The 26,506-nt window shown below is 42.2% G+C and overlaps 1 protein-coding gene across 5 annotated transcripts in view; it reads right to left on the minus strand.

Annotated features, from left to right (window-relative positions):
• The window catches only part of CELSR2 (cadherin EGF LAG seven-pass G-type receptor 2), a 141,857-nt gene extending 115,993 nt beyond the window's left edge, over nucleotides 1–25,864 (minus strand). For 4 of the 5 annotated variants that reach the window (XM_070745169.1, XM_070745168.1, XM_070745166.1 and 1 more), the window contains exon 1: nucleotides 22,262–25,186. In XM_070745169.1, coding sequence (XP_070601270.1) covers nucleotides 22,262–25,112 — 2,851 coding nt within the window. In that variant the 5' untranslated portion in view covers nucleotides 25,113–25,186. Of the gene's footprint in view, nucleotides 1–22,261 lie in introns of all 5 variants that reach the window. The other variant, XM_070745165.1, reaches the window with a different exon arrangement.
• Between the last annotated feature and the right edge of the window lie 642 nt (nucleotides 25,865–26,506).

Consider the following 26,506-nt stretch of genomic DNA (forward strand, 5'->3'; position numbering starts at 1 on the left):
AATATTAAAGAATCCTGCTATTCAGTGGAAGAAATACAAAAACGTATCTAGGCTCCCACCTGATAATTACATGATGCTGTCTGTGAAATCAGTGTTTGGGCTCTGACAAGGGGGTAAAAGCACATTCCACTGCCATGGGACAAACACTCCAAGCAGCATATGAATGCAGTTACAGTATAGCCACTTCGCTAAAAGCTGCTAGCAAAACTTCAAGAAGTAATGAAATTAAAGGGCAGAAGATACAGGACAAAGGCAGATTATTATGTACAAACCTGGATTTGCTACAATCATATAGAAAAAAATATATGGGATTATTATTTTTTGTTTATTTAAACAATATGGAATGCTGCAAAGCAAAATAATAACTCCCCCCACCCATTTCTTTTCATTTTATACAATACTGTACTTCTGAAATTTACCTGGGCCCTTAGAAAAGAAAAAATGCAACGTAATTGGCAACTCAGTGCTTTCGTTGGAATTGTTCCCATCTATGCAGAAAGAAGGCACATAAATGGAATGTAATAGGAGGTATCCTGAAGCTAAAAGATATGGCAAGGAACATCCTCATCAAGCTGCCTTTTAATAAAATAGAAATCTAAATTTTAGATAGATCAACTCCCATGCTCAAATACTGTAAGAATGCCATCTTGACTTAAAAGTTGAGGCACGTGCACGTCCAAGTTAAGAAGCCCACTTTAATGTGTTTGTTCATTTTGAAGGTGGCACCATATTTCACACAGTATCTTTAGCTTTAATAACAGTAGTTTTGTTTCCGTTCAAACCTGATTCAGTTTCCACTTTAATAATTACATTCCAGATGGCTGCTATATACAGTAGATGTCCGTTCCTAACCACTATTTCCTCTTGTGAAATGGATGACTGGAGGTTAAACGCAGTGGTAGGTTTGGAATTAGTTTGCCAGTTTGTGTCCAGAAGCATCCTGGGCAGCTGGGCAGAGCCTTCTGCCATCTCTGCTACTGGTTCTAGGAACAGGTCCAAACCGGGAGCAACCCACCCCTGGTTAAGCAGCTTAACTGTAGAACAAATGCAGAAACCTTTCAACTTTACTATACAATATTTCTGCCTTCTCACACAATGATTAAAAATGGACATAAATAACCCTATCATGGGCATTCCTTTGAAATAAAGTCTCCAGACCTATATTTCTCAGCAACTGTAAGATGTTGCAACTTCAATTCTCAGAATTCTAGAATTTGAACTCCACAAAAATTCTAAGATTTGAAATCAATCAATCAATCAATCAATCAATTAATTAATTAATGTGTTAAATTTATGTTCCACCAATCTTTCTATGGGACTACTTTGGACAATCTATAACAATAACATGGGGAAAATGATTTTAAAATGTAAAAATAAAAATAGTAAAGGAATGAAACAATAAACAGTGGAAGTGCAATGATAGGAAATTAAAAAGATGAGCAGAGGGGGAGCATATTTATAGGGACAGCACTCAACTAGTGCTCTCACTCAATTACTAAAAAATTTATTTGAACCACAAAAGTTTGCTTGAAGATCAGTGAGATGCTCCACGTTAGGGGGCAAAATCCTTTCATCACAAAGCTACAAAATGTCAGAAATACAATGTGGGACCTTAAACACGTAACAAATGATGGAAGGATGAATTCAGTATTTTGCCATGGTAACTCATTGTAAAGATCATTCTGAAAAAAATTGGAGGAAATTGGATGTGCTTTAGTCAAAAAATGGCATCATTCTTCCTATATATCAATGACGGTGAACCTTTTTGGGCTTGTGTGCCAAAAGAGTGCGCAAGTGCACACTAATGCACGTGTGTGAGCCCACACCCATGTCATCCCTGCGCATGCGCACAACCCCATGCTGCTCCATGCATGCACACAACCCACCCACCTCCTGTTGCCCGCCGCACATGCGCACAGGCCTCGCTAAAGCCTCTGGACTCCAGAAACCCGGGGATGATGAAAAACAGTCCAACAGGCAAATCGGAAGTCCGTTTTTCCAAATTTCCAATTTGCCCATTGAGCTGTTTTTCACACTCTAGAGGCTTCAAGGAAGCCTCCTGAAATCTGGGGAGGATGAAAACTGCCTTCCCCAAGGCCAAAAATCAGCTGAACAGCGCACGCATGCACACTGGAGTTGACATAGGGCAATGCCTCGCATGCCCTTAGATATGGCTCTACATGCCACCTGTGGAGTCAAATTATTCTCCAAAGCACCTGAGGGTAGGACAAGAAGCAATGAATGGAAACTAAACAAGAAGAGAAGCAACTTAGAACTAAGGAGAAATTTCCTGACAGAACAATTGATCAATGAAACAGCATGCCACCAGAAGTTGTGAATGTTACAACACTGGAAGTTTTTAAGGAGATGTTGGATAACCATTTGTCTGGTGTAGGTTTTCCTGCCTAAGCAGCAGATTGGACTAGAACACCTCCAAGGTCCCTTCCAACTATGTTATATTATTATTGTAATTATTATTTTATTCACAAGACACTGTAATACACAGCAAACAAGATTTATATGCTGGATTTCTGGATGATGATTGTATTATTATTATATCAACAATACAACACAGCAAAGGAGATCACTATGCTTGATTTTGTATTTCATCACCAGTTGAGTGCTTCCTCCTCCTCCGTATTATTATTATTATTGTTGTTGTTGTTGTTGTTGTTGTTATTATTATTATTATTATTATTATTATTATTATTATTATTATACATTCAGGATATTTATCGAAATTGAAATCCATCCCAATTGGTAAAAGGCGTGGTTGGTAAATCCACAGTAACTGAATTTAAACATGCTTGGGATAAACATATATCCATCCTAAGATAAAATACAAGAAATAGTATAAGGGCAGACTAGAAGGACCATGAGGTCTTTTTCTGCCATCAATCTTCTATGTTTCTATGTTTCATTTCGAATAGAAAATCAAACAACGTAAGCTTTTGCTATTACATATGCCAATTCCACTTGCTCTGTATGTAAAAGGATTCCTTTGTTTGTGGAACACACCTCTTGTTTTACAATTGTATACACATGACCAACACTGCCTTTTAATAAGCAAATGCCACCAGTGAATTCTGTGGTGTGTAAACATTTCAACAATGTAATAAATATTCTCAGCAAAGGAGAATTAATTATAATGATCACACCTCCACCAATTGTAATTAAACTCTATTGCTACCTAAAATTAGTCTTCCTGAATTATTTGATAAATATTTCTGAATAGTTTGATGAACTTTTGTTTTATGAGGTTGAAGAAATTGAAACATCTTTCCCAATACAGAACATGGCTCACGGTTTGCTTTACAGTTTTTTGTCTGTCTCGAAAAGTGAACTAGCATCCTTTCTGTTGAATGGATAATGTTCTTGGCCATACGGACCACACAAGAGGGGGATGGTCACATGGGAAAAGCAAGGAATAATTAATGTTATGGCTGGCAACTGCTAACGATACACAGAAGTATTACTGCCTAAAGCCTTTGAATAAGGCAATCGTTTTTCACATTCTCAGCTGACTCTGCATGGGGAACATCATAGACAGATCCACAGAGTTTAGTAATACGTTTTATAGTAGTATCCATTGCCAAGTATCAATTGTGTTCCATATGCATCAGACATGTTTCATATCACATTCATTTCAAAGGATGAATGTGGATGATTGCTTTGATGAATTGGAGTTTTCAGATCAGTTTTTAACTTTTGTATCTTGTATATATTTCTGTTGTAAGCCGCCTTGAGTCTGCGAAGAAGGGCGGCATCGAAATCTAATCTAATAATAATAATGATGATGATAATGATGATAATAATAATAATAACAATAATAATAATAATAACAATAACAATAATAATAATAATAATAATAATAATAATAATAATAATAATAGGCATCAGACATAAAAGTTGTTGAGCAAAAGCTGAACAAGGGTGGAAGCTGAACAAGGAGAGAAGCAACTTAGAATTAAGGAGAAATTTCCTAACAGAAGAATTAACCAATGGAACAGCCTGCCACCAGAAGTTGTGAATGCTCCAATACTGGAAGTTTTTTAGAAGATGTTGGATAACTATCTGTCTAAAGTAGTGTAGGGTTTCCTGCCTAAGCAGGGGATTGGACTTGAAGACCTCCAAGGTCCCTTCCAACTCTATTGTAGTTGTTGTTTTTGTTGTTGTTGTTGTTATTATTATTATAAAAAAATCCAGCTAATATGACCCTATCTCCGTGGCTTTCAAACTTGGCAACTTTAAGACTTGAGGACTTCACCTCCCAGGATTCTGGGAATTGAAGTCTGCAAGTCTTAAAGTAGCCAAATTTGGGACCCCCTGCCCTACCTGATTCTTTGGGTCTGCGTGCTCATTCTGCAGAGAAGCCATTAATTGCAGTCAAATAACTTCCTCACAGAAGCTTTGTTCTATTATGTTTATTCCTGAGACTATAATATCTGGCCTGATACTCAATCACTGAAACATGTGAACAGGGGCTTCTCATCCTGCAACAGACATCCTAAGAATTTATCTCATTGAAGACCCTCCTGGTGCTACAGTCAGTTTGTGTGTCAGTTTCAATCACTTTTTGGTGTTTAATGTTTCCAAATGTAAAATAATGCACTTGGGGAAAAGGAATTCTCAATCTGAGTATTGTATTGGCAGTTCTGTGTTAGCAAAAACTTCAGAAGAGAAGGATTTAGGGGTAGTGATTTCTGACAGTCTCAAAATGGGTGAACAGTGCGGTCAGGTGGTAGGGAAAGCAAGTAGAATGCTTGGCTGCATAGCTAGAGGTATAACAAGCAGGAAGAGGGAGATTGTGATCCTGCTGTATAGAGCGCTGGTGAGACCACATTTGGAATACTGTGTTCAGTTCTGGAGAACTCACCTACAAAAAGATATTGATAAAATTGAACGGGTCCAAAGACGGGCTACAAAAATGATGGAAGGTCTTAAGCATAAAACTTATCAGGAAAGGCTTAATGAACTCAATCTGTATAGTCTGGAGGACAGAAGGAAAACAGAGGACATGATCAAAACATTTAAATATGTCAAAGGTCCAGGAGGGAAGTGTTTTTAATAGGAAAGTGAACACAAGAACAAGGGGACACAATCTGAGGTTAGTTGGGGGAAAGATCAGAAGCAACGTGAGAAAATATTATTTTACTGAAAGAGTAGTAGATCCTTGGAACAAATGTCCAGCAGACATGGTTGGTAAATCCACAATAACTGATTTCAAATATGCCTGGAATAAACATATATCCATCCTAAGATAAAATACAGAAAATAGTACAAGGGCAGATGAGATGGACCAGGAGGTCTTTTTCTGCCGTCAATCTTCTATGTTTCAATGTGTGCGAAAGTTACTTGGCCGCTTAGCCCAGTGTTTCCCAACCTTGGCCACTTGAAGATATCTGGACTTCAACTCCCAGAATTCCCCAGCCAGCATTCGCTGGCTGGGGAATTCTGGGAGTTGAAGTCCAAATATCTTCAAGTGGCCAAGGTTGGGAAACACTGGCTTAGCCTATGGATCCGGTGTCCTGCTTAAAGAAAAACCCCACAAGATTGCTCTCTGCTGAACTCTCTGCAGATGGAGACCCCGCTGCTGGGGAACAAAGGTGAATCTGAATTCTTCCCCCACTTTTTTACTCCTCCTTTCAGGGAAAGATTGCTGCTTCGCTATCGCCTCAGCATCTCCATGGCAACAACTACTAACAAAGCATCTAGCAGAGCTGCCCTTTTTTTTCCCAGAGCCACAGAAAGCCCTCCCCCCTCCCTCGAAAGGAAAAAAAAAAAGGCATCATGGCAATGTTGTACTCCAACACACACATCCCATGTCCCTGACAAAGAGAAGGCGTTCAGCTCAGAAACAGCAGGAGAACGGGAGGTCATTTGTCAACTGACACGGGATCTACGTACGGGCCTGCATGTTGAAGAAAAACACAGCGTTCTCAGTCTCGGAGCGCTCTCTCGTTCTCAAAGTGGAAATCTTTGAAGAACCGTGGGGAGACTGGTCAATCCCACCCTTCATCCTTAGACAGAATAGTCAATGATTTATCAACATCTTCACCCTTTGCCCCATCAAAGAAGTAACGTGGGGATCTCAGAGAGATCCATGGCACATGAATCAGCTCAGGAGATCCATCACTATGCTTGCTGGAATTAGCTATAGCAGTAGCACTTATTTACCGCCTCATAGAAACATAGAAGACTGACAGCAGAAAAAGACCTCATGATCCATCCAGTCTGCCCTTATACAATTTTTTATATTTTATCTTAGGATGCATATATGTTTATCCCAGGCATGTTTAAATTCAGTTACTGTGGATTTACCAATCACGTCTTCTGGAAGTTTGTTCCAAGGATCTACTACTCTTTCAGTAAAATAATATTTTCTCATGTTGCTTTTGATCTTTCCCCCAACTAACTTCAGATTGTGTCCCCTTGTTCTTGTGTTCACTTTCCTATTAAAAACACTTCCCTCCTGAACCTTATTTAACCCATTGACATATTTAAATGGGTCTTAAGCAATTTACCAAAGACAGGGAGGGTGGGGGAGTTCTAATCTCTGGGGGAAGTTGATTCCAGAGGGCCGGGGCCGCCACAGAGAAGGCTCTTCCCCTGGGGCCCACCAGACGGCATTGTTTAGTCGATGGGACCCGGAGAAGGCCAACTCTGTGGGACCTTATCGGCCACTGAGATTCGTGCGGCAGAAGACGGTCCTGGAGGTATTCTGGTCCGATGCCATGTAGGCCTTTATAGGTCATTACCAACACTTTGAATTGTGACCAGAAACTGATCGGCAGCCAAGGCAAGCCACGGAGTGTTGGAGAGACGTGGGCGAACCTAGGTAACCCTACAATAGCTCTCGCTATGTAAGAGTTTGGGTTCTCTTTTACTTTGTACGAAATACAATGTTGATAGGTGTACTTTCTCCCAGTTACCAAATTTTATGAAGCCTAGGATGCTTTGGCAATGGCAAACCACACTGCAGGGATTTGCCCAGGAAGTCTCCACGAATCAGACACGATTTTCATGGAAGGGGGAATCTTTCAAAATGGGTTATCATGGAGATGATCCACACAACTAGTTTGCTCCACACAAGTTTGAGCCATTGAGTAAGAATGCACAATGCCATCTCTACTTATCTCCTGCCCTCTGTGAAGACAACTCATCATTTCCCTGCTATGCATCAAATATAGCGCTTTGCAATATAGCACTGGCTCAAGCGGTGCTTCCAGTTTGTCTCCTGCACCTCAATTCATTGTAGACAAAGAGCACATACAGCCGTCACTGTGGATAATGTGAAATCCAGGAACATTTATTTAAGCCACTTTTGTATCTCAACAGTTTTTACACAGGAGCTAGTGGCTATCATGTTGAAGAGTCATTCAAAAGTTAAAGGGCTTTCCTGAGTCAAAATGAATTTAAAAAAAACAAAAAAACCCAGATTGGATAATTACCAACCAAGGATGCTGTAGAACCAAATTTCCCACATAGATAGAGGAATCATCCTTCTGTCTTTTAGACTCTCTTAGCATTAAGGCTCAAGCAGAAACTATGCACATTTACTTAGAGCCCTCCATCTTCACGGGGATTGTTCAAATGGTTTCAATCTATCAGGTCGCTGGCGTTTCTTACTTCAACTGCACCTATGGAAATATCAAAGAAACATCCCTATGGCATCCTCTAATTTTATCAAGTTGACTGCAAGATTCCCTGATAGCAAGACATGTGCTAATTTTATTTTTTACTGTCTTCTGCTTTTTGCCTTTTGTGATTTGGGCTCAGCACTCAAATTGCAACTGTTGTGCTCCTTTTTCTGTGACAAGCAGCAAAAAGGATGTCTAAAGGCCATTTATCAAATGTTATTTCTCAGCAAGTATCCAAATGTTGGGCCAATGTGGGTCAAAGCAACCTAGCCAAATTCTATTCTACATAAGAATGGAAAATGAATGAGAATTATTGTTCATGTCTAAGTATTTCATTTCAAATCACAGGTGGTCTTCGAATTAGCAATAGCGTTTAGACTTATATACCGCTTCATAGTGCTTTTACAGCCCTCTCTAAGCAATTTACAGACTCAGCATATTGCCCCCAACAATCTGGGTCCTCATTTTATCCACCTCAAAAGAATGGAAGGCTGAGTCAACCTTGAGCCATGGTGAGATTTGAACTGCTGAACTACAGCTAGCAGTTAGCTGAAGTAGCCTGCAGTTCTAACCACTGCGCCACCCCGGCTCTTGGTATTGGTAACAATTGGAACAATTCCGTGAATCCCTGCAGTCACTTAATGACTGCAGTCATTAAGTTAGTAGCATGATAAGTCAATCTGGCTTCCCCATTGACTTTGCTTGCCAGAAGGTTGCAAAAGGAGACCACATGATCACCTTAAGGGTGCCGTGTCCATCATAAATATGAGTCAATTGCCAAGCGTCCACATTTTGATTATGTGACCATGGGGATACTGCCATGGTCATAAGTGTGAAACATGGTCATAACTTCCTTTTTTCAGTGCCATTGTAACTTTGAACAGTTACTAAATTAACCATTGTAAGTCAAGGACTACTTGCACTTTAAAAGTGCAAGTGGCATTTATGGGCATTGAAGTTCTTCAGATAAATATGATACCTTTGAAATAGGTTTTTCATACTTCCAGATCAGGGGTATCAAACTGAATTTCTTCGAGGGCCAGGTCAGCATTGTAGTTTTCTTCCATGGGTCAGAGAGAGAGTGGGGAAGACAGGACAGACGCCTCCAGAAGCACTCTGCCAGTCAAAAATGGGCTGTGCAAGGGCCTTGTTTTTGGGGCAGCAGAGGCACCACGGGGCGGTCTTTTTATTTATTTATTTATTTATTTAATTTATTTTGTCCAATACACAATGAGTGTTTTAGTGGGTGTATGTATGTATGTATGTATGTATGTATGTATGTGTGTGTGTGTGTGTGTGTGTATATATATATATACACACACACACACACACACACACAGTAAAATATGTGATGAAGATTATAGAGGAGATACTCATAGTAAAATATATCTATGAAAGAATAGAAGAAGAGATATAGGAATAGAAGAAAGGAATAGGAGGTATAGGAGAGCAATAGGACAGGGGACGGAAGGCACTCTAGTGCACTTGTACTCGCCCCTTACTGACCCCTTAGGAATCTGGATAGGTCAACCGTAGATAATCTAAGGGTAAAGTGTTGGGGGTTTGGGGATGACACTATGGAGTCCGGTAATGAGTTCCATGCTTTGACAACTCGGTTACTGAAGTCATATTTTTTACAGTCAAGTTTGGAGCAGTTAATATTAAGTTTAAATCTGTTGTGTGCTCTTGTGTTGTTGTGGTTGAAGCTGAAGTAGTCGCCGACAGGCAGGACATTGCAACATATGATCTTGTGGGCAATACTTAGATCTTGTTTAAGGCGTCTTAGTTCTAGTCTTTCTAGGCCCAGGATTGAAAGTCTAGTCTCGTATTTCTAGGCCGGCCCCACAAGCCAGATTTAAGCATCCCATGGGCTGGAACCAGCCCGCAGGCTTTCAGTTTGACACCCCTGTTCTAGACTAACCATTATTTTTCGCTAACAGTGTACATCAAGAAAACTTGCAGATGTCAGCCAAATCTTTTGCATGCAGTATTTAAGTATGCATTTAGAACAGATAACTCCCTTCCTTTAATGAAACCAGGAGCACTGGGTTCTTTTTGTATAGAAAAGCAAAACGGAAGCGACAGCAGAAACCGCTCTTTAAGCCGTGAATTATTCTCAGACTCCGGACAAGCTGGTGACTGGGCTCTCCTGAATAGAAAGGGCTATGAAAAGCTTCTTCTTTGGACTGGGATCCATCATGAGTGCAAATCTCTTCTGGGCAGCCTAATATTTCTGAGCATTTTTCAGCTCCGAGTCTTTGGCTCTCACACTGCTTCTGATTGAACTCTTTACAACTGCCAATACTTAGTCGTGATGCAGTATAACATTGCTTTCTTCATATGGATATGGATACAGATGCAGAGAGGGGTGGAGAGAGAGAGGGAGAGAGGGAGAAAGATCTTAGGTTTTATGAATCCTTTCCTTGTTCTCCATTAAGATCAGCAAACACTGTCCTCAGAAGTGCTATTCAAATAGCTAAAGGGCTCTCCAATCTGAAGATTGCATGCCTCAGATATTCCAGGTAGGCGGGGCTGATAATCTCTTCCCTCCAGGTGGGCACTTAAATGCACAGTATACCCTTGGCTTATTTGTTTGTGCCAGGTGAATAAATTACTGGGGGGGAAATAAGGATTTTGAGTGGCAGGTGATGGATGATTTAACACATGAGACATCTTGTAGTGGTGAGGATATGTGGGGAATTCAAGGCTGAAGAACGGAACAGCTGCAACGTGAATTTGTGAATTTGGGTGGCATCCACACAGAATTGTAAAGGGGCACCATCATCTGCATGCCTGAAGCCAAACCTCCAACAGAAAAATCTGCATGTGGTTTTCTAACCGTTATTCATTGTTTGGTGAAGGGCAATAGCTGCTATGGCAACGGCTGGAGCCCAGATTCCCTTATCAGGCAGTGAAGAAATAAAAATACGCTTTTAGACTGAGGTCCAGATTTGATTTGGAGGGAGATCCAGCTCCCACCACAAGCTATAAATCACATCACACTTCAAAAAGAACCAAGTTCCTCTTGGTTGCCTCTTTGGGCTTCCAATACCTCTTTTTTGCTGGTTGAATTTCCACTGACAATCTACAGAAAACTTTTATCTCCCTGAAATTTGCATGGAAATGCATGGAAGTCACTGCCAGACTCTGTACTCTCATCAGCTAACCCCCAAAATTTTATCCTTAGATTATCCACTGTTGACCTCTCCCGATTCCTAAGAGGTCAGTAAGGGACGTGCATAAGTGCACCAGAGTGTCTACCGTCCCCTGTCCTAATGTTTCTCTTTTACTAATATCATGTATATAAATATTTTATTTATTTATTTATTTATTCATTTATTCATTCATTCATTCATTCATTCGATTTTTATGCTGCCCTTCTCCTTAGACTCAGGACGGCTTACAGCGTTAGCAATAGCACTTTTTAACAGAGCCCGCATATTGCCCCCACAATCCGGGTCCTCATTTTGTCCACCTCGGAAGGATGGAAGGCTGAGTCAACCTTGAGCCAATGATGAGATTTGATCCGCTGACCTACAGATCTACCGTCAGCTTCAGTGACCTGCAGTACAGCGCTCTACCTGCTGCGCCACCCCGGCTCATGTCTTTGTATACCACCAATACGTACTTGACAAAACAAACAAACTAACTAACTAACTAATTAATTAATTAATTAATTTTTAAAAAATTATGGACAGAGGGATCCTGCAAAGTGATCACAATGGGCAGGCCTGAATAGTGAGTTAGAACATACAATAAGAAGAGCCATGCTGAATCGGGCCAAAGCCCATCGAGTCCAACATTCTGTGTCACACAGTGGCCTACCAATTGTCCATGGGGATCTTGAGCAAAAAGAGAAAGCAAATCCCTCCCTTTCCCTTGACCCTCAACAAATGGTACTCAAGGGAATCCTGCCTGCCTCAGCCATCATTGAGGCAGCACTTGGACATCCATTTCAATAACCAAGATTACCAGCAAAATTAAGACATCCTAACGTTTATAAATACTGTACTGATTATTCCTTCGTAGCATTTTTCCTGCAAGTGCAGCGTTCATTTTTTATTTATTTATTTTGATCAGCCAAGCTTTGATCCATTTGGTTGTGACAAAAATTGACTAACATGTCATCTAAGCCTGAATTCATGACTGAGAGAAAAACAACTGCCCAAGTCAGCCCAATAGTTTATCAGGACTAGAGCTCACAGTCTGCTGGTGCCTTAACTTCTAGAACAAACTGGGTGTTTGCCTGTACTCCTATCACCTTTGTATGAATATGCTGCAGGCAGCATGCATCATCTTTAATCCCAGAGTTTTAATATCTTGATGGTAAACTTAGATCTTTCAATCAAATTCTATTTCGCAGTTAGGATCTAATTTCCTAAATTGTAATTGACTTTACTGATGAAATGCATTATATCACCTAAATAATCCAATTTCCTTCTCCTTAATTCATTAAGGTAGATGTTACTCAGAAATAATAGGTCCATGTAAAGAGTTTGGCAGATTTGCTCTACAACTGGGGAATAACTGAATTTTGAAGTCTTCATTTTTTCCCTATTGTGAACCTTTAGCATTCTGGTCTTTTATAGTACCATACTACTAAGAAAATTATATATTATATAGCATTGTGCTGATAAATCAAATTGTAGGTACTGTCTTGTAGCTGTCTAAAAAGACTACAGCATGGGAATGGGGTGACAGCCATTTGGAAAAAAACATTATAAAAATAAAACATGAAGTTCAGCAAGAGAAAGAAATTAGGAAAGAAATAAGTTTAAAAGGAGTTAGCAGAATCAATTAAGGTTGGTCCACAAATGTTTGATTTGGGACTGTGCAAGTATGAATGGCAACAGCAACACTCCTATGCAAGAAAACGAATTCTCTAAGTTAACCTTCTGAGTAAAATAATAGTTATAATACCAAATCCAGTCAGGTAGGACTGGAAGCCAAACAGGGTAAGTTAAATATTAAATATTGTTGGTTAAATATTGCTGACATAAATGTCTCTGGAGATTCTCAGTCATCCAGGTCATGGTTGTCCTAAAGGTGCTTTGAAGATGTTTCATTTATTTTATTTTATTTATTTTATTTATTCATTTGTCCAATACACATATACATAGGAAGAAAAATAGACATGTAGTAATATATATAAGGGTAAAAGTGAATTTAGAGGAGAGGATATATGAAAGAAAGAAAATATATATGATAAGTGAGAGAAAGGAAAGACATTTCTCTCATCTGAGAAGGAAAATGTCTTCAAAGAAAAACCAGAAAGTTCAGTTGCCTCTTATTTACAACCTGTGCAACTTAAAAAGGTTTTGAACACTGATATCTGAATGTATGGGTTGCCACATACCTCCCAGAGACCAATTAGAGCACACAGAGTCAGCCTCCTCCAAGTCCCGTCAGCTAAACAATGTAGGGGGAGGGCCTTCTCTGTTGCTGCCCCAAATTTATGGAACCAACTCCCCCCCCCCCGAGGTCTGCATGGCCCCCACCCTGCTGGCTTTCCGTAAGGCCACGAAGACCTGGCTATGCTGGCAGGCCTGGGGGCCCTAAAATAACCACTAGCTTGTCCACGTGTTTGAATTGGTTTGAATGATTAGTATGTATGCCATTAAATTATCTTAGTTTTAATGATGATTTTATAAATTAGGTTTTTTTCCCTTGACTTCTTTTTATTATTGTTGTTAATTGTAATTTTATATTGCTGTAAGCCGCGCTGAGTCTTTCGGGATTAGGCGGCATAGAAGTCAAATTAATAAATAAAATAAAATAAAATAAAATAAAATAAAATAAAATAAAATAAAATAAATAATAAATAATAAATAAAATAAAATAAAATAAAATAAAATAAAATAATAAAATAAATAAAAATAGTTCCTCAACTTATGGTCACAATTGAACCCAAAGTTTCTGTTCCTAAATGAGACAGTTGTTAAGTGAGTTTTGGCCCATTTTAGGACTTCTCTTTTCACAGTGATTAAGTGAACCAAGGCAGTAGTAACTGGTTCTTAAGAGAATCTGGCTTCCCCATTTGACTTTGCTTGTCAAAGGTCACAAAAGGTGATCGCATGATTTTGGGACACCGCAACAGTCATAAGTATGAACCAGTTGCAAGCAGTCAAAATTTGATCACCTGACCACAGGAATGCTGCAACAGTTGTAAGTGTGAAAAACAGTTGTAGGTAACTTCTAATGGTCACTGAATGAATCATTGTATTTCAAGGACTATCTGTAATGAAGGTATTTTCACCTGCACATAAAATATTGCTCGGTTATAAAAGGAACTCCACTTTCCATTCTCCAAATTTTGATGGTTAATATTTCTTCAGCAGATCTTGCTGGCCGAGATCTGCTCCTTTTAATATTTCTTATCTGATATCTTACTACTAGAATCTATGAAATAGGAACTGGGTAATTTCTTTGCTTTGCATCCTACAATCTTCCACATCATAAATCAGTTCATTCCCGATGCCAAAATTACATCCCAGCCAGAAGATCCTTGAAAGGATAACTGATTAGCCATTCCTCCATAGTAATTTCTCCAATTTAGAGATGGTATTATAGTTATAAAAGTGGAACAGATGGTTTAAGTAAATTATCTAGGCCAACTCCCAAACATTATTCTACAGGTTGCCTTGGACTGGAGATTTCTAGCACTTTCCAAACCTGCTCTAATATTTTCACATGCTAATCTCAATCCTGACACCCTTTAATTTATAGAAAATCCTATTTCATGGTTCAAAATACCTGAACAGAGACAACTGTAAACCAATCCAATCTAAGAAAGTAGAAAGTCTTTGGGCCAAGTTTATAGGAACGGGCAAAAAAATGACATGGGAAAAAAAATCTAATAGGATAGCATATAAAGAAAGTGACTGTCCAGAATTAGTAAAAAGCAAAATGTGGGAGAAAACCCCCTATTACTGACACCCAAAGTAAACCTGTAATGAATGGTCTACATCAGTGGTTCTCAACCTTTCTAGTTCAGGAAGGTCAGAGGGACACCCCCACTGTAAACGCCTAACTGGTCGGATTGTAAAAATATGTTCCAAGGTGCCAGAGTAGAAGCTTTAGTTCCTAACACCATGAGAAATTTGTCATTCGACCCCCAAGGGATCCCAACTTCCGGTGGGCCAGGTGGGTCCATTTTTGCCCTCCCCATTCTCCAGAGGCTTCCCTGGAGTCTCGGGTGGGTGAAAATGGCCTGCCCTGTCCCATCGGAAACCCTCTGGAGACTGAAAATTTCCTTCCAGAGCCTCCATGGAAGCCAAAAATCAGCTGGCCAGCATGCACAAGATAATGGCTCGCATGCCATCAGATATGGTTCCGTGTGCCATAGGTTCACCATCACGAGGCTAGTATATATTGTCTGATCCTACAAGAATTTTTGGAAGTAGCAGTTCCCTGCATTTGAACAAGTGGCCCATATCCTTATTACAAACAGAACTGCACTTATTACCACTAGAAACAGTTGCATCTAACAAATCACAAGCTGTGGTTCATTGTGCTTGTTATCAAACCTAGCTACCTAGTTTCTTCCTCTCAGAACAAGCCAAAGGCATTGGACCAGAATACCTATGGGACTGCCTTCTGCCACACAAATCCCAGCGGCCGATTAGGTCCCAAAGAGTTGGCCTTCTCCAGGTCCCGTTGCCTAAAGAATGTCGTCTGGCGGGACCCAGGGGAAGAGCCTTCTCTGTGGTGGCCCTCTGGAATCAACTCCCTCTGGAGATTCGAACTGCCTCCACCCTCCTCGCCTTCCGCAAGACTTTGAAGATCTAGCTATGTCGCCAGGCATGGGGTAATTGATGTATCCCCTTTTGGCTAGTAAGATTTATGTGTGGCTATGATTGGGTAGTGTTGACTGTTTTTTAATTGATAGTGGGTTTTTAGCTATAGTTTTAATTATTGGATTTGTACCTCATTCTTTATTGTTGTTGTGAGCCACCCCAAGTCTTCGGAGAGGGGCGGCATACAAATCTAATAAATAAATAATAAATAAAAACCCACTATCTATTATTATTATTATTATTATTATTATTATTATTATTATTATTATTAAATAAATAAAAATAAAACATGATGGAATTGTCCAGAGTTCATTATTTACATCAGTTTGCGGGAATAATTAAACAAGCACCTTTAAGATAAGTTAGGATTGTAACACATGCAGCTTGCTGGCTACGAGATTCAAGAAGCAAGCAGCAATCCTCATAATGTAGAATGTGCTAAAATGAAGAAACCTGACATAGCAGAATGGTAAAACCAGCTACTAGCTTTATTGGCATATAACACCATAATGTTTGTTTCAGATTACAGGCTATATTGCAGCTTATTTTACCATCAGATGCAGTGGTCGGTTGCTCCCGATTCGTACCAGTTCTTAGAACCGGTAGCGCCGGCAGTGGGAGGCTCCACCCACCCACCCAGGACACTTCTGCGCCCACAAACGCATGAGCAAACTGGTAGCAAAATCATTTACAATCCACCACTGATTAGACGCCTTCTTATCAGCCAGAACCAAGCGCGGTCAGTAGCAGCAAGTTTTGAGACATAGAAGTCAAACTCTCTGAAAACCACTGAGATGCCCACAACAAGATCCAAGTACATGAAGCCACACTCATCATTTACATCTGCTTCTATTTCTTCTTCTTCTTCCTATGTTATCTCCTTTGTGTTTTCTAGCATCTTTTTTAATCTGCCCTATGTAGATCCTGCAGTTGGGCTCAACGTCATCATATAATCATTGGTGCAACAAACCATAATTAGAAAATAATACAATGGAAAACCTATTGCAGCTGGTCCTCAATTTACAACCTCAATCGAGCCCCAAACTTCTGTCACTAGGTGAGACCTATCATAAGCGAATGGTCCATTTTACAATCTTTCTTGCCACAGTTGTTAAATGAATCACAGCGCTTGTTAAGCCACACGGTTGTTAAGTGAATTTGGCTTCCCCATTGACTTTGCTGGTCGGGGAGTCGCAAAATAGCAATAGCATTTAGATTTAGCACTTACAGCCCTCTCTAAGCGGTTTACAGAATCAGCCTATTGCCCCCAACAATCTGGATCCTCAATTTTATCTACCTCGGAAGGATGGAATCACATGACCCTGGGACACTGCAACCATCATAAATATGAATGAGTTGCCAAGCATTCGAATGTACATCACATGACCCATAGGGATGCCTGCCACAGGTGTGTCATGAGTCACTTGTTTCCATGCTATTGTAACTGAAACATGGTCACTAAAAGAATTTATAAGTAGAGTACTGACTATTTGTATTTGGATGCTTCTTTAGGAATTACCAATCTATTAGGGGACTGGAGGCTAAAACATATAAAGAACCGTTGCAGGAACTGGGTATGACTAGTTTAATGAAAAGAAGGACCAGTGGAGACATGATAGCAATGTTCCAATATCTCAAGGGTTGCCACAAAGAAGAGGGAGTCAGGCTATTCTCCAAAGCACCTGAGGGTAGGACAAGAAGCAAGGGGTGGAAACTAAACAAGGAGAGAAGCAACCTTGTTTAGTTTCCTAGCCTCCTAGTTCTAAGGAGAAGCAACCTTCTCCTTAGAACTAAGGAGACATTTCCTGACAGAACAATTAATCAGTGAAACAGCTTCTCTCCAGAAATTGTGAATGCTCCAACACTGGAGGTTTTTAAGAAGATGTTGGATAACCATCTGCCTGAGGTTGTGTAGGGTTTCCTGCCTAAACAGGGGGTTGGACTAGAAGACCTCCAAGGTCCCTTCCATCATCATCATCAAGCAATATACTGTAGCTGCGTATTCTTGATTTATTAAGCCCCTCTGAGTCCGCTTTGGAATGAGTGGCATATAAATACAATAAATAAATAAATAAATTGACTGCTTTTTAATGTAATGGGATTTTAGATTATAGTTTTAACTATTAGATTTGTATATGTATTTCTGTACTGTATTTTGTGAGCCACCCCGGGTCTTCGGAGAGGGGCGGAATACAAGTCTAATAAATAATAAGTAAGTAAGTAAGTAAGTAAGTAAGTAAGTAAGTAAGTAAGTAAGTAAGTAAGTAAATGACTATGGCAGAAGAATCAAAGAAAATCCATCCTTTGCTGCCAGTGACCAGCCAGAGTGCCAGCTGCATCCATTTCTAACAATGCCAGGGGCTTCCATCCAGAGACAGCGATATCATTCAGCAAGGTTCCAAAGGCAGCGAGGAGCCATGGATATTATCAGTCCTCTAATCTAGCCACTGTGCCGTATTCCCCAGTCCCTGTTCCCCTATCCCCACCAAGCAGGTGCGATCTTTAGCTACCATGCTGAGAGTTTAATTGCTGAAACCCAGGGACAGCTGCTCTTACGCATCTCCAAATTTGTTTCCAGCAAGTAGGCCTATCATCATCTATGCTACGGACGGTGATATTAATGGGGGTTGAGGGGTGGATGTGCAATGATACTCCTGGGACAAAGAATTTCATTTCCACTCCCCACCCCAACATATATTTGAATCTCTCTCCTTTGTTCTTCTGCAACATTTAGGATAATTTAGAAAGCCTGACTGTTATTCTTACAAACGGACAGGAAGAAAAAATATATACCTTTCCTTTTAGGAAGGTATGGGCTGAAATCACTGTATCCTGCATACTCTAGCCTTGGCTATGCTTATTTGGTGTGAATACTCATTTAAGAGCCACAGATAATATTTCAATCGCGATAGCTTCACAACAATAATATAACAACATCAATGTTGCTGAAAAGAGGTTGATAATCCAACAGATCTCTAGGATATCAGGTTGACACATTTTGGTCTATATCTGAAGATGTAGTACGATGCTTACTTGAAATAGGATTTTTTTTAAAAAAAATCAATACTGGGCTTTTATATAGAAAAATATGCTGTATGCTGGAGCTAAAGAAGGAGATGCATACTGCAAAATATATTATAGACTAGCAGCAAGAAATCAAGATGCCAAATTAATAACATTTTAATTATGAAGCTTGCAGAAAATTTAGTTATGTAAGAAAAATTTGACAGACACATAAATTAAATTGAAAGCATGTAATTTCTTTTATCAAACAAAAGGAGAGCAAATGTCAATATATAGAACCTGAAGGAAAGCATATTGTCCAATGTAGGAGGAAGTTGGTGTTAATAATAATTATGCTGTAAAGGCTTTTTTTTATTAAAAAGAAATATACAATGGCTCAATAATAGCCTTCAAACGATAAGGTAAAAAAGGTCAATTGAAACTACAATTCTTGACAGATCTACAATCAATCCACACATATGAGCATATATTTCAGTGGCAAAGGCTCTCAAATGTGCCATTGGCATTTGGTTCCCTTCAAAATGAGTTTGCTCCATCTATCCATCATTATTGCTCCCTGAAGGTAGATACCAGCAGCATCATATGCAAAATTTGGACCATAAATGTGGCTCCACAATTCCTACCAGAAACCTGGTAGAACAGGTGTGACTACAACGACCCAAGAAAGAAATAGACAAGTAACGACTAGTAAAAGTTATTGCTGAAGGAAAATAATTTTGAGTGCTGGTCAGGGTAAATTCATAGTCCTAACCAGAACTGACTCAGCATGGATCATATACAGTTAAAACATCATATAATAACTCATCTGACTTTGCACAGAGGAAATTGTCACCTGGAGATGCTAGAAAAATAGAGACTGAAATGTTTTGTAGTTGTAACCTATTCACTAATAGTGTAGGCCATGAAGTTTGCTTTAGGAAAAGATGACTTATGTCTTGAGAAACAAGTGGGAGACGCTATATACGGTAAGTGAGTTGTGAGATTGAGGATAATCTTTTCAGCAGTGAAGGTGGAATGAGCAACAGACACCACTGTAGGCTTTATCCAGTCTAACCAAATGTGCCACCTCCTTGCACTTCCACCATCAATGCTAGTTCTTCAGTCATCTACTCAATCATTTGGAATGGGCACAAGTGGTACCATCTTAGCCAAGGGCTATTCTAGTATATGTTCTGTCTATTTCCAGATCTGATTTTTACAGTTTAAAGACTTGCAAGAAACTAGCTATTTCCTACAGTTCCTGAGCAAAATTCTAAGTCAGGGACAATGTAGAAAATTAAACAGAAAGAAGTTCCAATTGCCAGAGCCAGAAACACACAGACTTTACTGATGCAGGAAAAAGCTTGCCAATGATGATGGCTGTTGGGAGGATTTTGAGCAAAAAGCCTTAGCAAAATAAAGTCTTAACAAACTGTAGCACACAGAAACTAATCAGAAGGCCTGAAATGCTATATTTCTAACCATCTAAGCCAGGGGTCCTCAACCTTGGCAACTTTAAAGACTTGTGGACTTCAGCTCCCAGAATCCTCCAGCCAGCATAGCTGATCTAAGCCCTGGCCAAAACTGTCCTTCAATTAAAGAATTAATCCAACCATATTTACTCCCACCAGGTCCAACTACACGTAGAAAACATAACACTAGGAAAGCCTACTTTAGCTAAATTATTTTATAGACAATGTTATAGGACAGTGATAGCAAACTTTTTTTTTCTCAGGTGCCAAAGATGGTGCGTGCATACGCTATCGTGCATGTGCGAGTGCCCCGACCCATAATTCAATGCCTGGGGAGGGCGGAAACAGCTTCCCCCACCTCCTGGAGGCCCTCTGGAGGCCAGAAATGGCCTGTTTCCCAACTTCTGGTGGGCCCAGAAGACTCGTGCTTTGCCCTCCCCAGGCTCCAAAAGCTTCCCTGGAGCTGGGGCAGAGTAAAAACGCTCTCCCCCATCCCCCTGGAGGCTCCCTGGAAGTCAAAAATGCCCTCCCAGAGTCTCTGTGCGAGCTAAAAATCAGCTGGCCGGCACACATATGCACATTGGAGCTGAGCTAGGGCAACTGCTCACATGCCAGCAGGTAAGGCCCCACGTGCCACTTGTAGCATCCGTGCCATAGGTTCGCCATCACTGTTATAGGATTAGGAACTCCATGTCTTTGGCAGCAAAGACATATAGAAAGCTCTAAGACTTTCCTGACCTCTAATGGCTATCTGGATTTTCGTAGCCCAGATCTGGTAGCCCTCAATAAGATGACTTGATTGGCAAAACTGATCCTGAACATGCCTTTTCTCTTTTTGACAAGCTACATTTTTGCCGTGCTTAACCAAATGTCTAAACATTCCTGCCATTGAAGAATTTTGTCATTTGAACATTTACAATTTTAAGATTTTATCACTGGAACTTTTTGCATGTTCCTGACACCACCAGTAGCTTCCTTTACTTTTAGCTATATGTTACTTGTAAGTATCTATCTGTTGACGCTTGCAACCCTGCAGCCCTTGGAAAGGTCTGAATTGGGATGGTGACATTTAATTTAAGTTAATTGCTAGGCATTAGGCACCCTAATAAAGAGGCAATGTAAGAAAAGAAGAGCATGTGGCTAATTAAAGGGGTTGTATCTTCAGCTCCCCTGACACATTTCTTCCACAGTATGCCAACCTGTGGCACAAATTTAGCAGAAGAGAAGCTTATTTGTCTGCTCAAGTAAAAATAGTCTCAAGGCAGCGTAAAGACTAACAAACTTTCAATGGCATAAATTTACATTGTCGTGTTTTTTATGGGAACCCCAAGTGGCAAATACAGACAAACTATCCAAACTGCTTTATGTGATAACCAAGTCACTTTGTGACAACTACACCAAATTCTTTTCTTACCCTGCTTTCTAGCACTGACAGAAGAACATCAATTCCTACTTAGAAATACTCACAGAATTCATTTTCCTGGCATCTCTGTCCTGGCCACTAAAACCCATTTTGATGCTTTCACACCATCATTCAGTCTAGTCATATATGAGACAAGTCAATCTTATTCAGGATTAATTTTGAGTGATGAATGGTTTTAAAAGAAAAGAGAGGAGGAGGAGATATTTTTCTGGAAAATTGCAAACATGGAGAGAAGTAACTATTTTAGAATGAAGACTATGACAGTCAATTGGGCTAATGCAACAAGATTATTGCATATTCTTTAAATTCCACCAACTCTACAATATCAAAATAAAGAAAAATGGGAGACTGGCAGCTGAATTTCTAAAACAGGGGTCCCCAAACTTGGCAACTTTAAGACTTGTGGGCTTCAACTGGAGAATTCTGGGAGTTGAAGTTCACAAGTCTTAAAATTGCCAGGTTTGAATACCTCTGTTCTAAAAGGTGTCATCCATCTATTTGCGCACCACCTATAAGCTTAATCAAAGATTAGGGGTCAGCTTCAGTGATTTGTTTTTCATATGTGATTTTGTTTCCTTTCTTAATTGCTATAATAATTTTAGCTATAGCTTCTTAATTAGGTAGTGAGGAAAACTTGAAGAAGTAGAAATTGGATAAAATAACTTCATTAGTTCCTTCTGATCTCTAAAATTGTGTTCACATTGCTAAACCATAATTTTTTTTTAAAAAAACTGTATTTTGTTAGCCAAGCCACAATTAGCTGGATTAACACAAAACATAAGCTATAAACTATAAACTACTGCTGATATACCAGAATGGATATAACCATGACTTATATAAACCAAATTTTATTATAGCCTAATAATATATGTGATCCCAGTCCATCAGCTGGTACAAATTCAGACTAATATCTCTCACACACCTTACCTGTTACAGAAATTCTCATGGTTGCCTCCAAAGGTCTATTGTTATCCAGGGCCCTGCTCAAACGTAGTTCTCCAGTGCTGTGGTTCAAGAGAACAAGTTTCAATTCATTGCCTTGCTCAAAACTGTATGTAAGACTATCAGAAACATCAGGATCATAGGCTGGGATTCTGCCAATCACTCCAGTGGGAAAACTGCTGGACTTGTTGGTGATATAGTTATTGAATATGATCTCAAAGTTCTTCAAGACTGGAACATTGTCATTCTTATCCAGTAAACGGACATGCACAGTAGCCCGGCTTACCAGTGGAGCTGATGTAGCTTGGACTACTATGACATATTCAGACTTGGTCTCATAATCCAAATCCATCAGTGCTGTCAACTCTCCTGAGAAGATATCAAGTTGGAAGACCTCCGGAATATTCCCTTCCACTATCTGATACATAATTTGAGCATTGGTACCCTCATCTGGATCACTGGCAGTGATTCGGGACACCACTAAGCCTATTGGGCTATTTTCTTCCACAAAGATGTCAAACTCATCGTGCTCAAAGACAGGGGGGTTATCATTGACATCAAGGATAGTGATATAGACATCAATGGGAGTCCTCATGGCCGGTACTCCTTTATCAACTGCATATGCTCTAAGCTCATAGAGGGGGACATTTTCCCTGTCCAGTCTACGCAACGTCCTAACAATACCAGAGGTGGTTTCAATTATGAAGTCCCCATCGCCATCATCTCCACCCTGAAAGGTATAGAACACTCTCCCGTTCATCCCAGAGTCTCTATCTGTAGCGGAAACCTGTAGGACACTTGTGAAACCAGGTACATCCTCATAAACAGATCCTTGGTAATTATCCCTTAAAAACTGAGGTGCATTGTCATTTACATCATTAACTAGTATTTCTAGATAGGTGGTGTCTGATTTCTGTGGGATGCCATTGTCACGAGCTGTAATTGCCAAAGTGTAGGATACTTGGTCTTCATAATCCAATTCCATCTGAGTTGTCACAGCACCAGTATCTATATCAATTTTGAACTGGGGAATACTATCTTCCATGAAGTAAGTGATGCGCGCATTCTCCCCTGTATCTTCATCCGTAGCACTGATAATAACTACGGTGGTACCCACTGGACTGTCCTCGTTGATGTTGACAGTGTAATGGGAGCTCTGGAACACTGGCCGATGCGTATTGGCATCAGTTACATTAACAAAGACCTGAGCCGTGTCAAACCGAGTGCCGTCAGAAGCTGTGATTGTAAGAAGGTACTGCCGCTCTAGTTTATAATCCAAAGGTAGGGCCAGAGTGATGAGACCTCCACCACTCTGGCTGGTGATGGAGAAGCGATTGCGAGTATTCCCATTTGTGATCTGGTAGGTGATGACGCTGTTGACATCCCGGTCAATGGCGGAGACAATAAGAACACTGGTGCCCACCGCTGCATCTTCATTGAGACGCATGGTATATTCCCTTTGCGTGAATTCAGGATTGTTATCGTTGACATCCAGAACAGTAATACTAACGCTTGCTGAAGAAGTCATTGGAGGGTTACCGTGATCCCTGGCCTCAACCCCAAATTTATAGAAGTCCACACTTTCACGATCCAAACCAGAAGCCACTACGATCCAGCCCGTGTTGTTATTGATAGTGAAAGGGAAATCGGGACTCACGTCAACCAGAGCATATTCAAGTCGGGCATTCTCCCCAGAATCTGCATCAATGGCTTGGATGTGAATAACAGAGTAGCCCACAGGTACATTTTCCAAGACTGTGGACTGGAAAGGGGTGCTAACAAAGATAGGGGCATTGTCATTCACATCCAGTACCTGGATGGTCACCAGCCCACTGATGTTGGAAAGGGGGGGCCTTCCTCCATCTTGGGCCCTAATGCGAAGAGTGTATTCCTTATTCATCTCATAATCAAGCTGGCTGACTACATCAATATTACCTATTTGGGCATCTATGTAAAATTGTCCCCGAGTGTTGCCACTCATTATACTATAATGCACCATTGCATTGCTGCCTTTGTCCCTGTCTGTGGCATTTACCTGCAGTATGTGGGTGTTTGAAGCCACATTCTCGGGCACCTGGACGACATAACGTTTCTCGCTGAACTGTGGCGAGTTGTCGTTGTCATCCTCCACTGTAATATGAATTGTGGCCGTGCTGCTGCGCGCTCCTGGGTCTCGGCCCTGGTCATTGGCCTCCACTATCAGCTGATAGGATTCCACAGCTTCTCTGTCCACAAGGCCATTGGTGCGGATGACTCCAGATTTTGGGTCAATCTCAAAGATCCTGTTGACCCCGTTCCCGTTCAAGATGCGATACAGGATGTTGGCATTGGGGCTGGCATCGCCGTCGGTTGCTCTCACCGTCAATACCTCGTAGCCGACCTCCAGGTTCTCCCGCATGCTCTCCTTATACTCCTGCTGCTCAAACACAGGGTCGTGGTCATTGGTGTCGCTGACTGTGATGGTGAGCGTGGCCAGAGCTGTGCGCCGCGGTACGCCATGGTCCGTTGCCGTCACCCGGAACACATGGGTGCTTTTGGTCTCCCGATCCAGCTCTTCAGCAGTGGTCACGGCTCCCGTCTGTGGATTGATGGCAAAGAAGCTGTTGGAGCGGCTGTCAAAGAGGGCATCCATGGAGTAGTCCAACCGGCCCGCGTCCCCCTCGTCGGGGTCCATGGCCCTCAGCAAGATCACCGGTGTGCCCGCCGGTCTGTTCTCTGGCACCAAAACTTGGTAAGTGGGCATCTGGAACTGGGGGCCAGTGTTCACCTCTCGCTTCCTTCTGTGGCCCCCTTCGCCTTGGCAGCCGCACCCCTCCGAGGGCCACAGCGTCTCCATCTCCTGCCGAGAAGAGCCCACAGCCAGGCGCCAGCGGACCAAGATCTCCTTCTTCTCATGGCAGAGTTGGCACCACAGCCCTAACCGTAAGGGGCGTCCCGGCCGGAGACACAGGGCCCGCGGGGGCAGGATCACTTCTCCCGGGGGATGCAAGGGCCCACGCTCGCCTCCGCCTTCCACTGTGCACCTTAGCGGGCAACCTCCCCGCGACCTAGCGGGCGGCAAAGGAACGCGGGTGCCCAGTTTCAAGCACAGAGTCCGGTTTCGCCCTCTGCGGAATCCGCCGCCCGGAACCGGAGCCGGGAGAAGGCGGCTCAACAGCAACAGCTCTCCGTCCTCCACCGCCGAAGCGCCACCGTCGCACCGCGGCCCCAGCAGGTGCGCCCAGAGGCCGCGGGCCGGGCGCGAAACCCGGCAAAGCCACAGCGGCGGCGGCTCCTCGGCGCAAGCGGCCGTTCGGTTCGGGGGTGACAGCCGAGGGTCCCTGAAGGGGGTGCAGACGGGGGGCGGCTCGGGGCCGCCGGCGCGAGAACGGGGGGTCCCCAGCGCCAGCAGGAGCAGCAGCAGAGCCCGGCCGGGGGCGCCGCCGCCGCCCATCTCCCACCGCCCGCAGTCCGGTTTGCGTCGCGTCCGTCCAGCGATCAGCAATTGCGCTTCATGCCAAAGGGGAGATCCGGGCCGCCGGGTTCTCCGCCTCCCCGCTGCCGCCGCCGGGTTCTCCCGATGCAGGTCCTCCTCCGCCGCCGCCGCCGCCGCCTGCTCTCCCGCCGCAGCCAAGCTAAGGTCTAGCCGCCTGCCAAGCAAGCCGGGCTCGCCTCCGCTGCGGCAGCAGCAACTCTGCGAGGCTCATTTCCATAGACCTGCGGGCTCTTAAAGGAGCCGCGTCAAGCCTCGCCGCTGAGAGGAAAGGGGAAAAAAAAAAAAGAGCTGGCGCGCGGCGGGGCCTCCCCTTCTGCGCGGCCGGGTTCTCCTCTCGCGGGCGGCAGCAACCTCCTCAGGGCGCGAGGACTCCGCCGCCGCCGCCTCGCGCCTCGGGCGCCAATGGCTACGATCCGCCCGCAAAAAAAAAAAAAAAAAAAAGCAAAAACGCAGAGCGTGCACGGAGGAATCCGGCGCTTTCCCTATTAAGCGCCTTCGACCAATCAAGGACGGTGAAAGCGCGGTGGCGGCGGGGCCGGGGGGGGGGGAGCAGGCCTCCCGACGAGGCGCGTTTCCAAGTTGAGGAGACGAAGGCTGGAAAGCGCAGCCTTGAGGGGCTCGAGCCCTTGGAATCCCCCAAGGCAGCCGGGAACGGCCTGCCCTGGGTGAAGGTGCTTTTCCTTCACCTGTTTTTGAGGATGAAAGGGACGCTTCTCAGGCGGGCGGCTCTTTGAGTGCTGTGAACCCAAAGAGGT

Source organism: Erythrolamprus reginae, chromosome 3 (assembly GCF_031021105.1).
Source record: "Erythrolamprus reginae isolate rEryReg1 chromosome 3, rEryReg1.hap1, whole genome shotgun sequence".
Taxonomy (NCBI): Eukaryota; Metazoa; Chordata; class Lepidosauria; order Squamata; family Dipsadidae; genus Erythrolamprus; species Erythrolamprus reginae.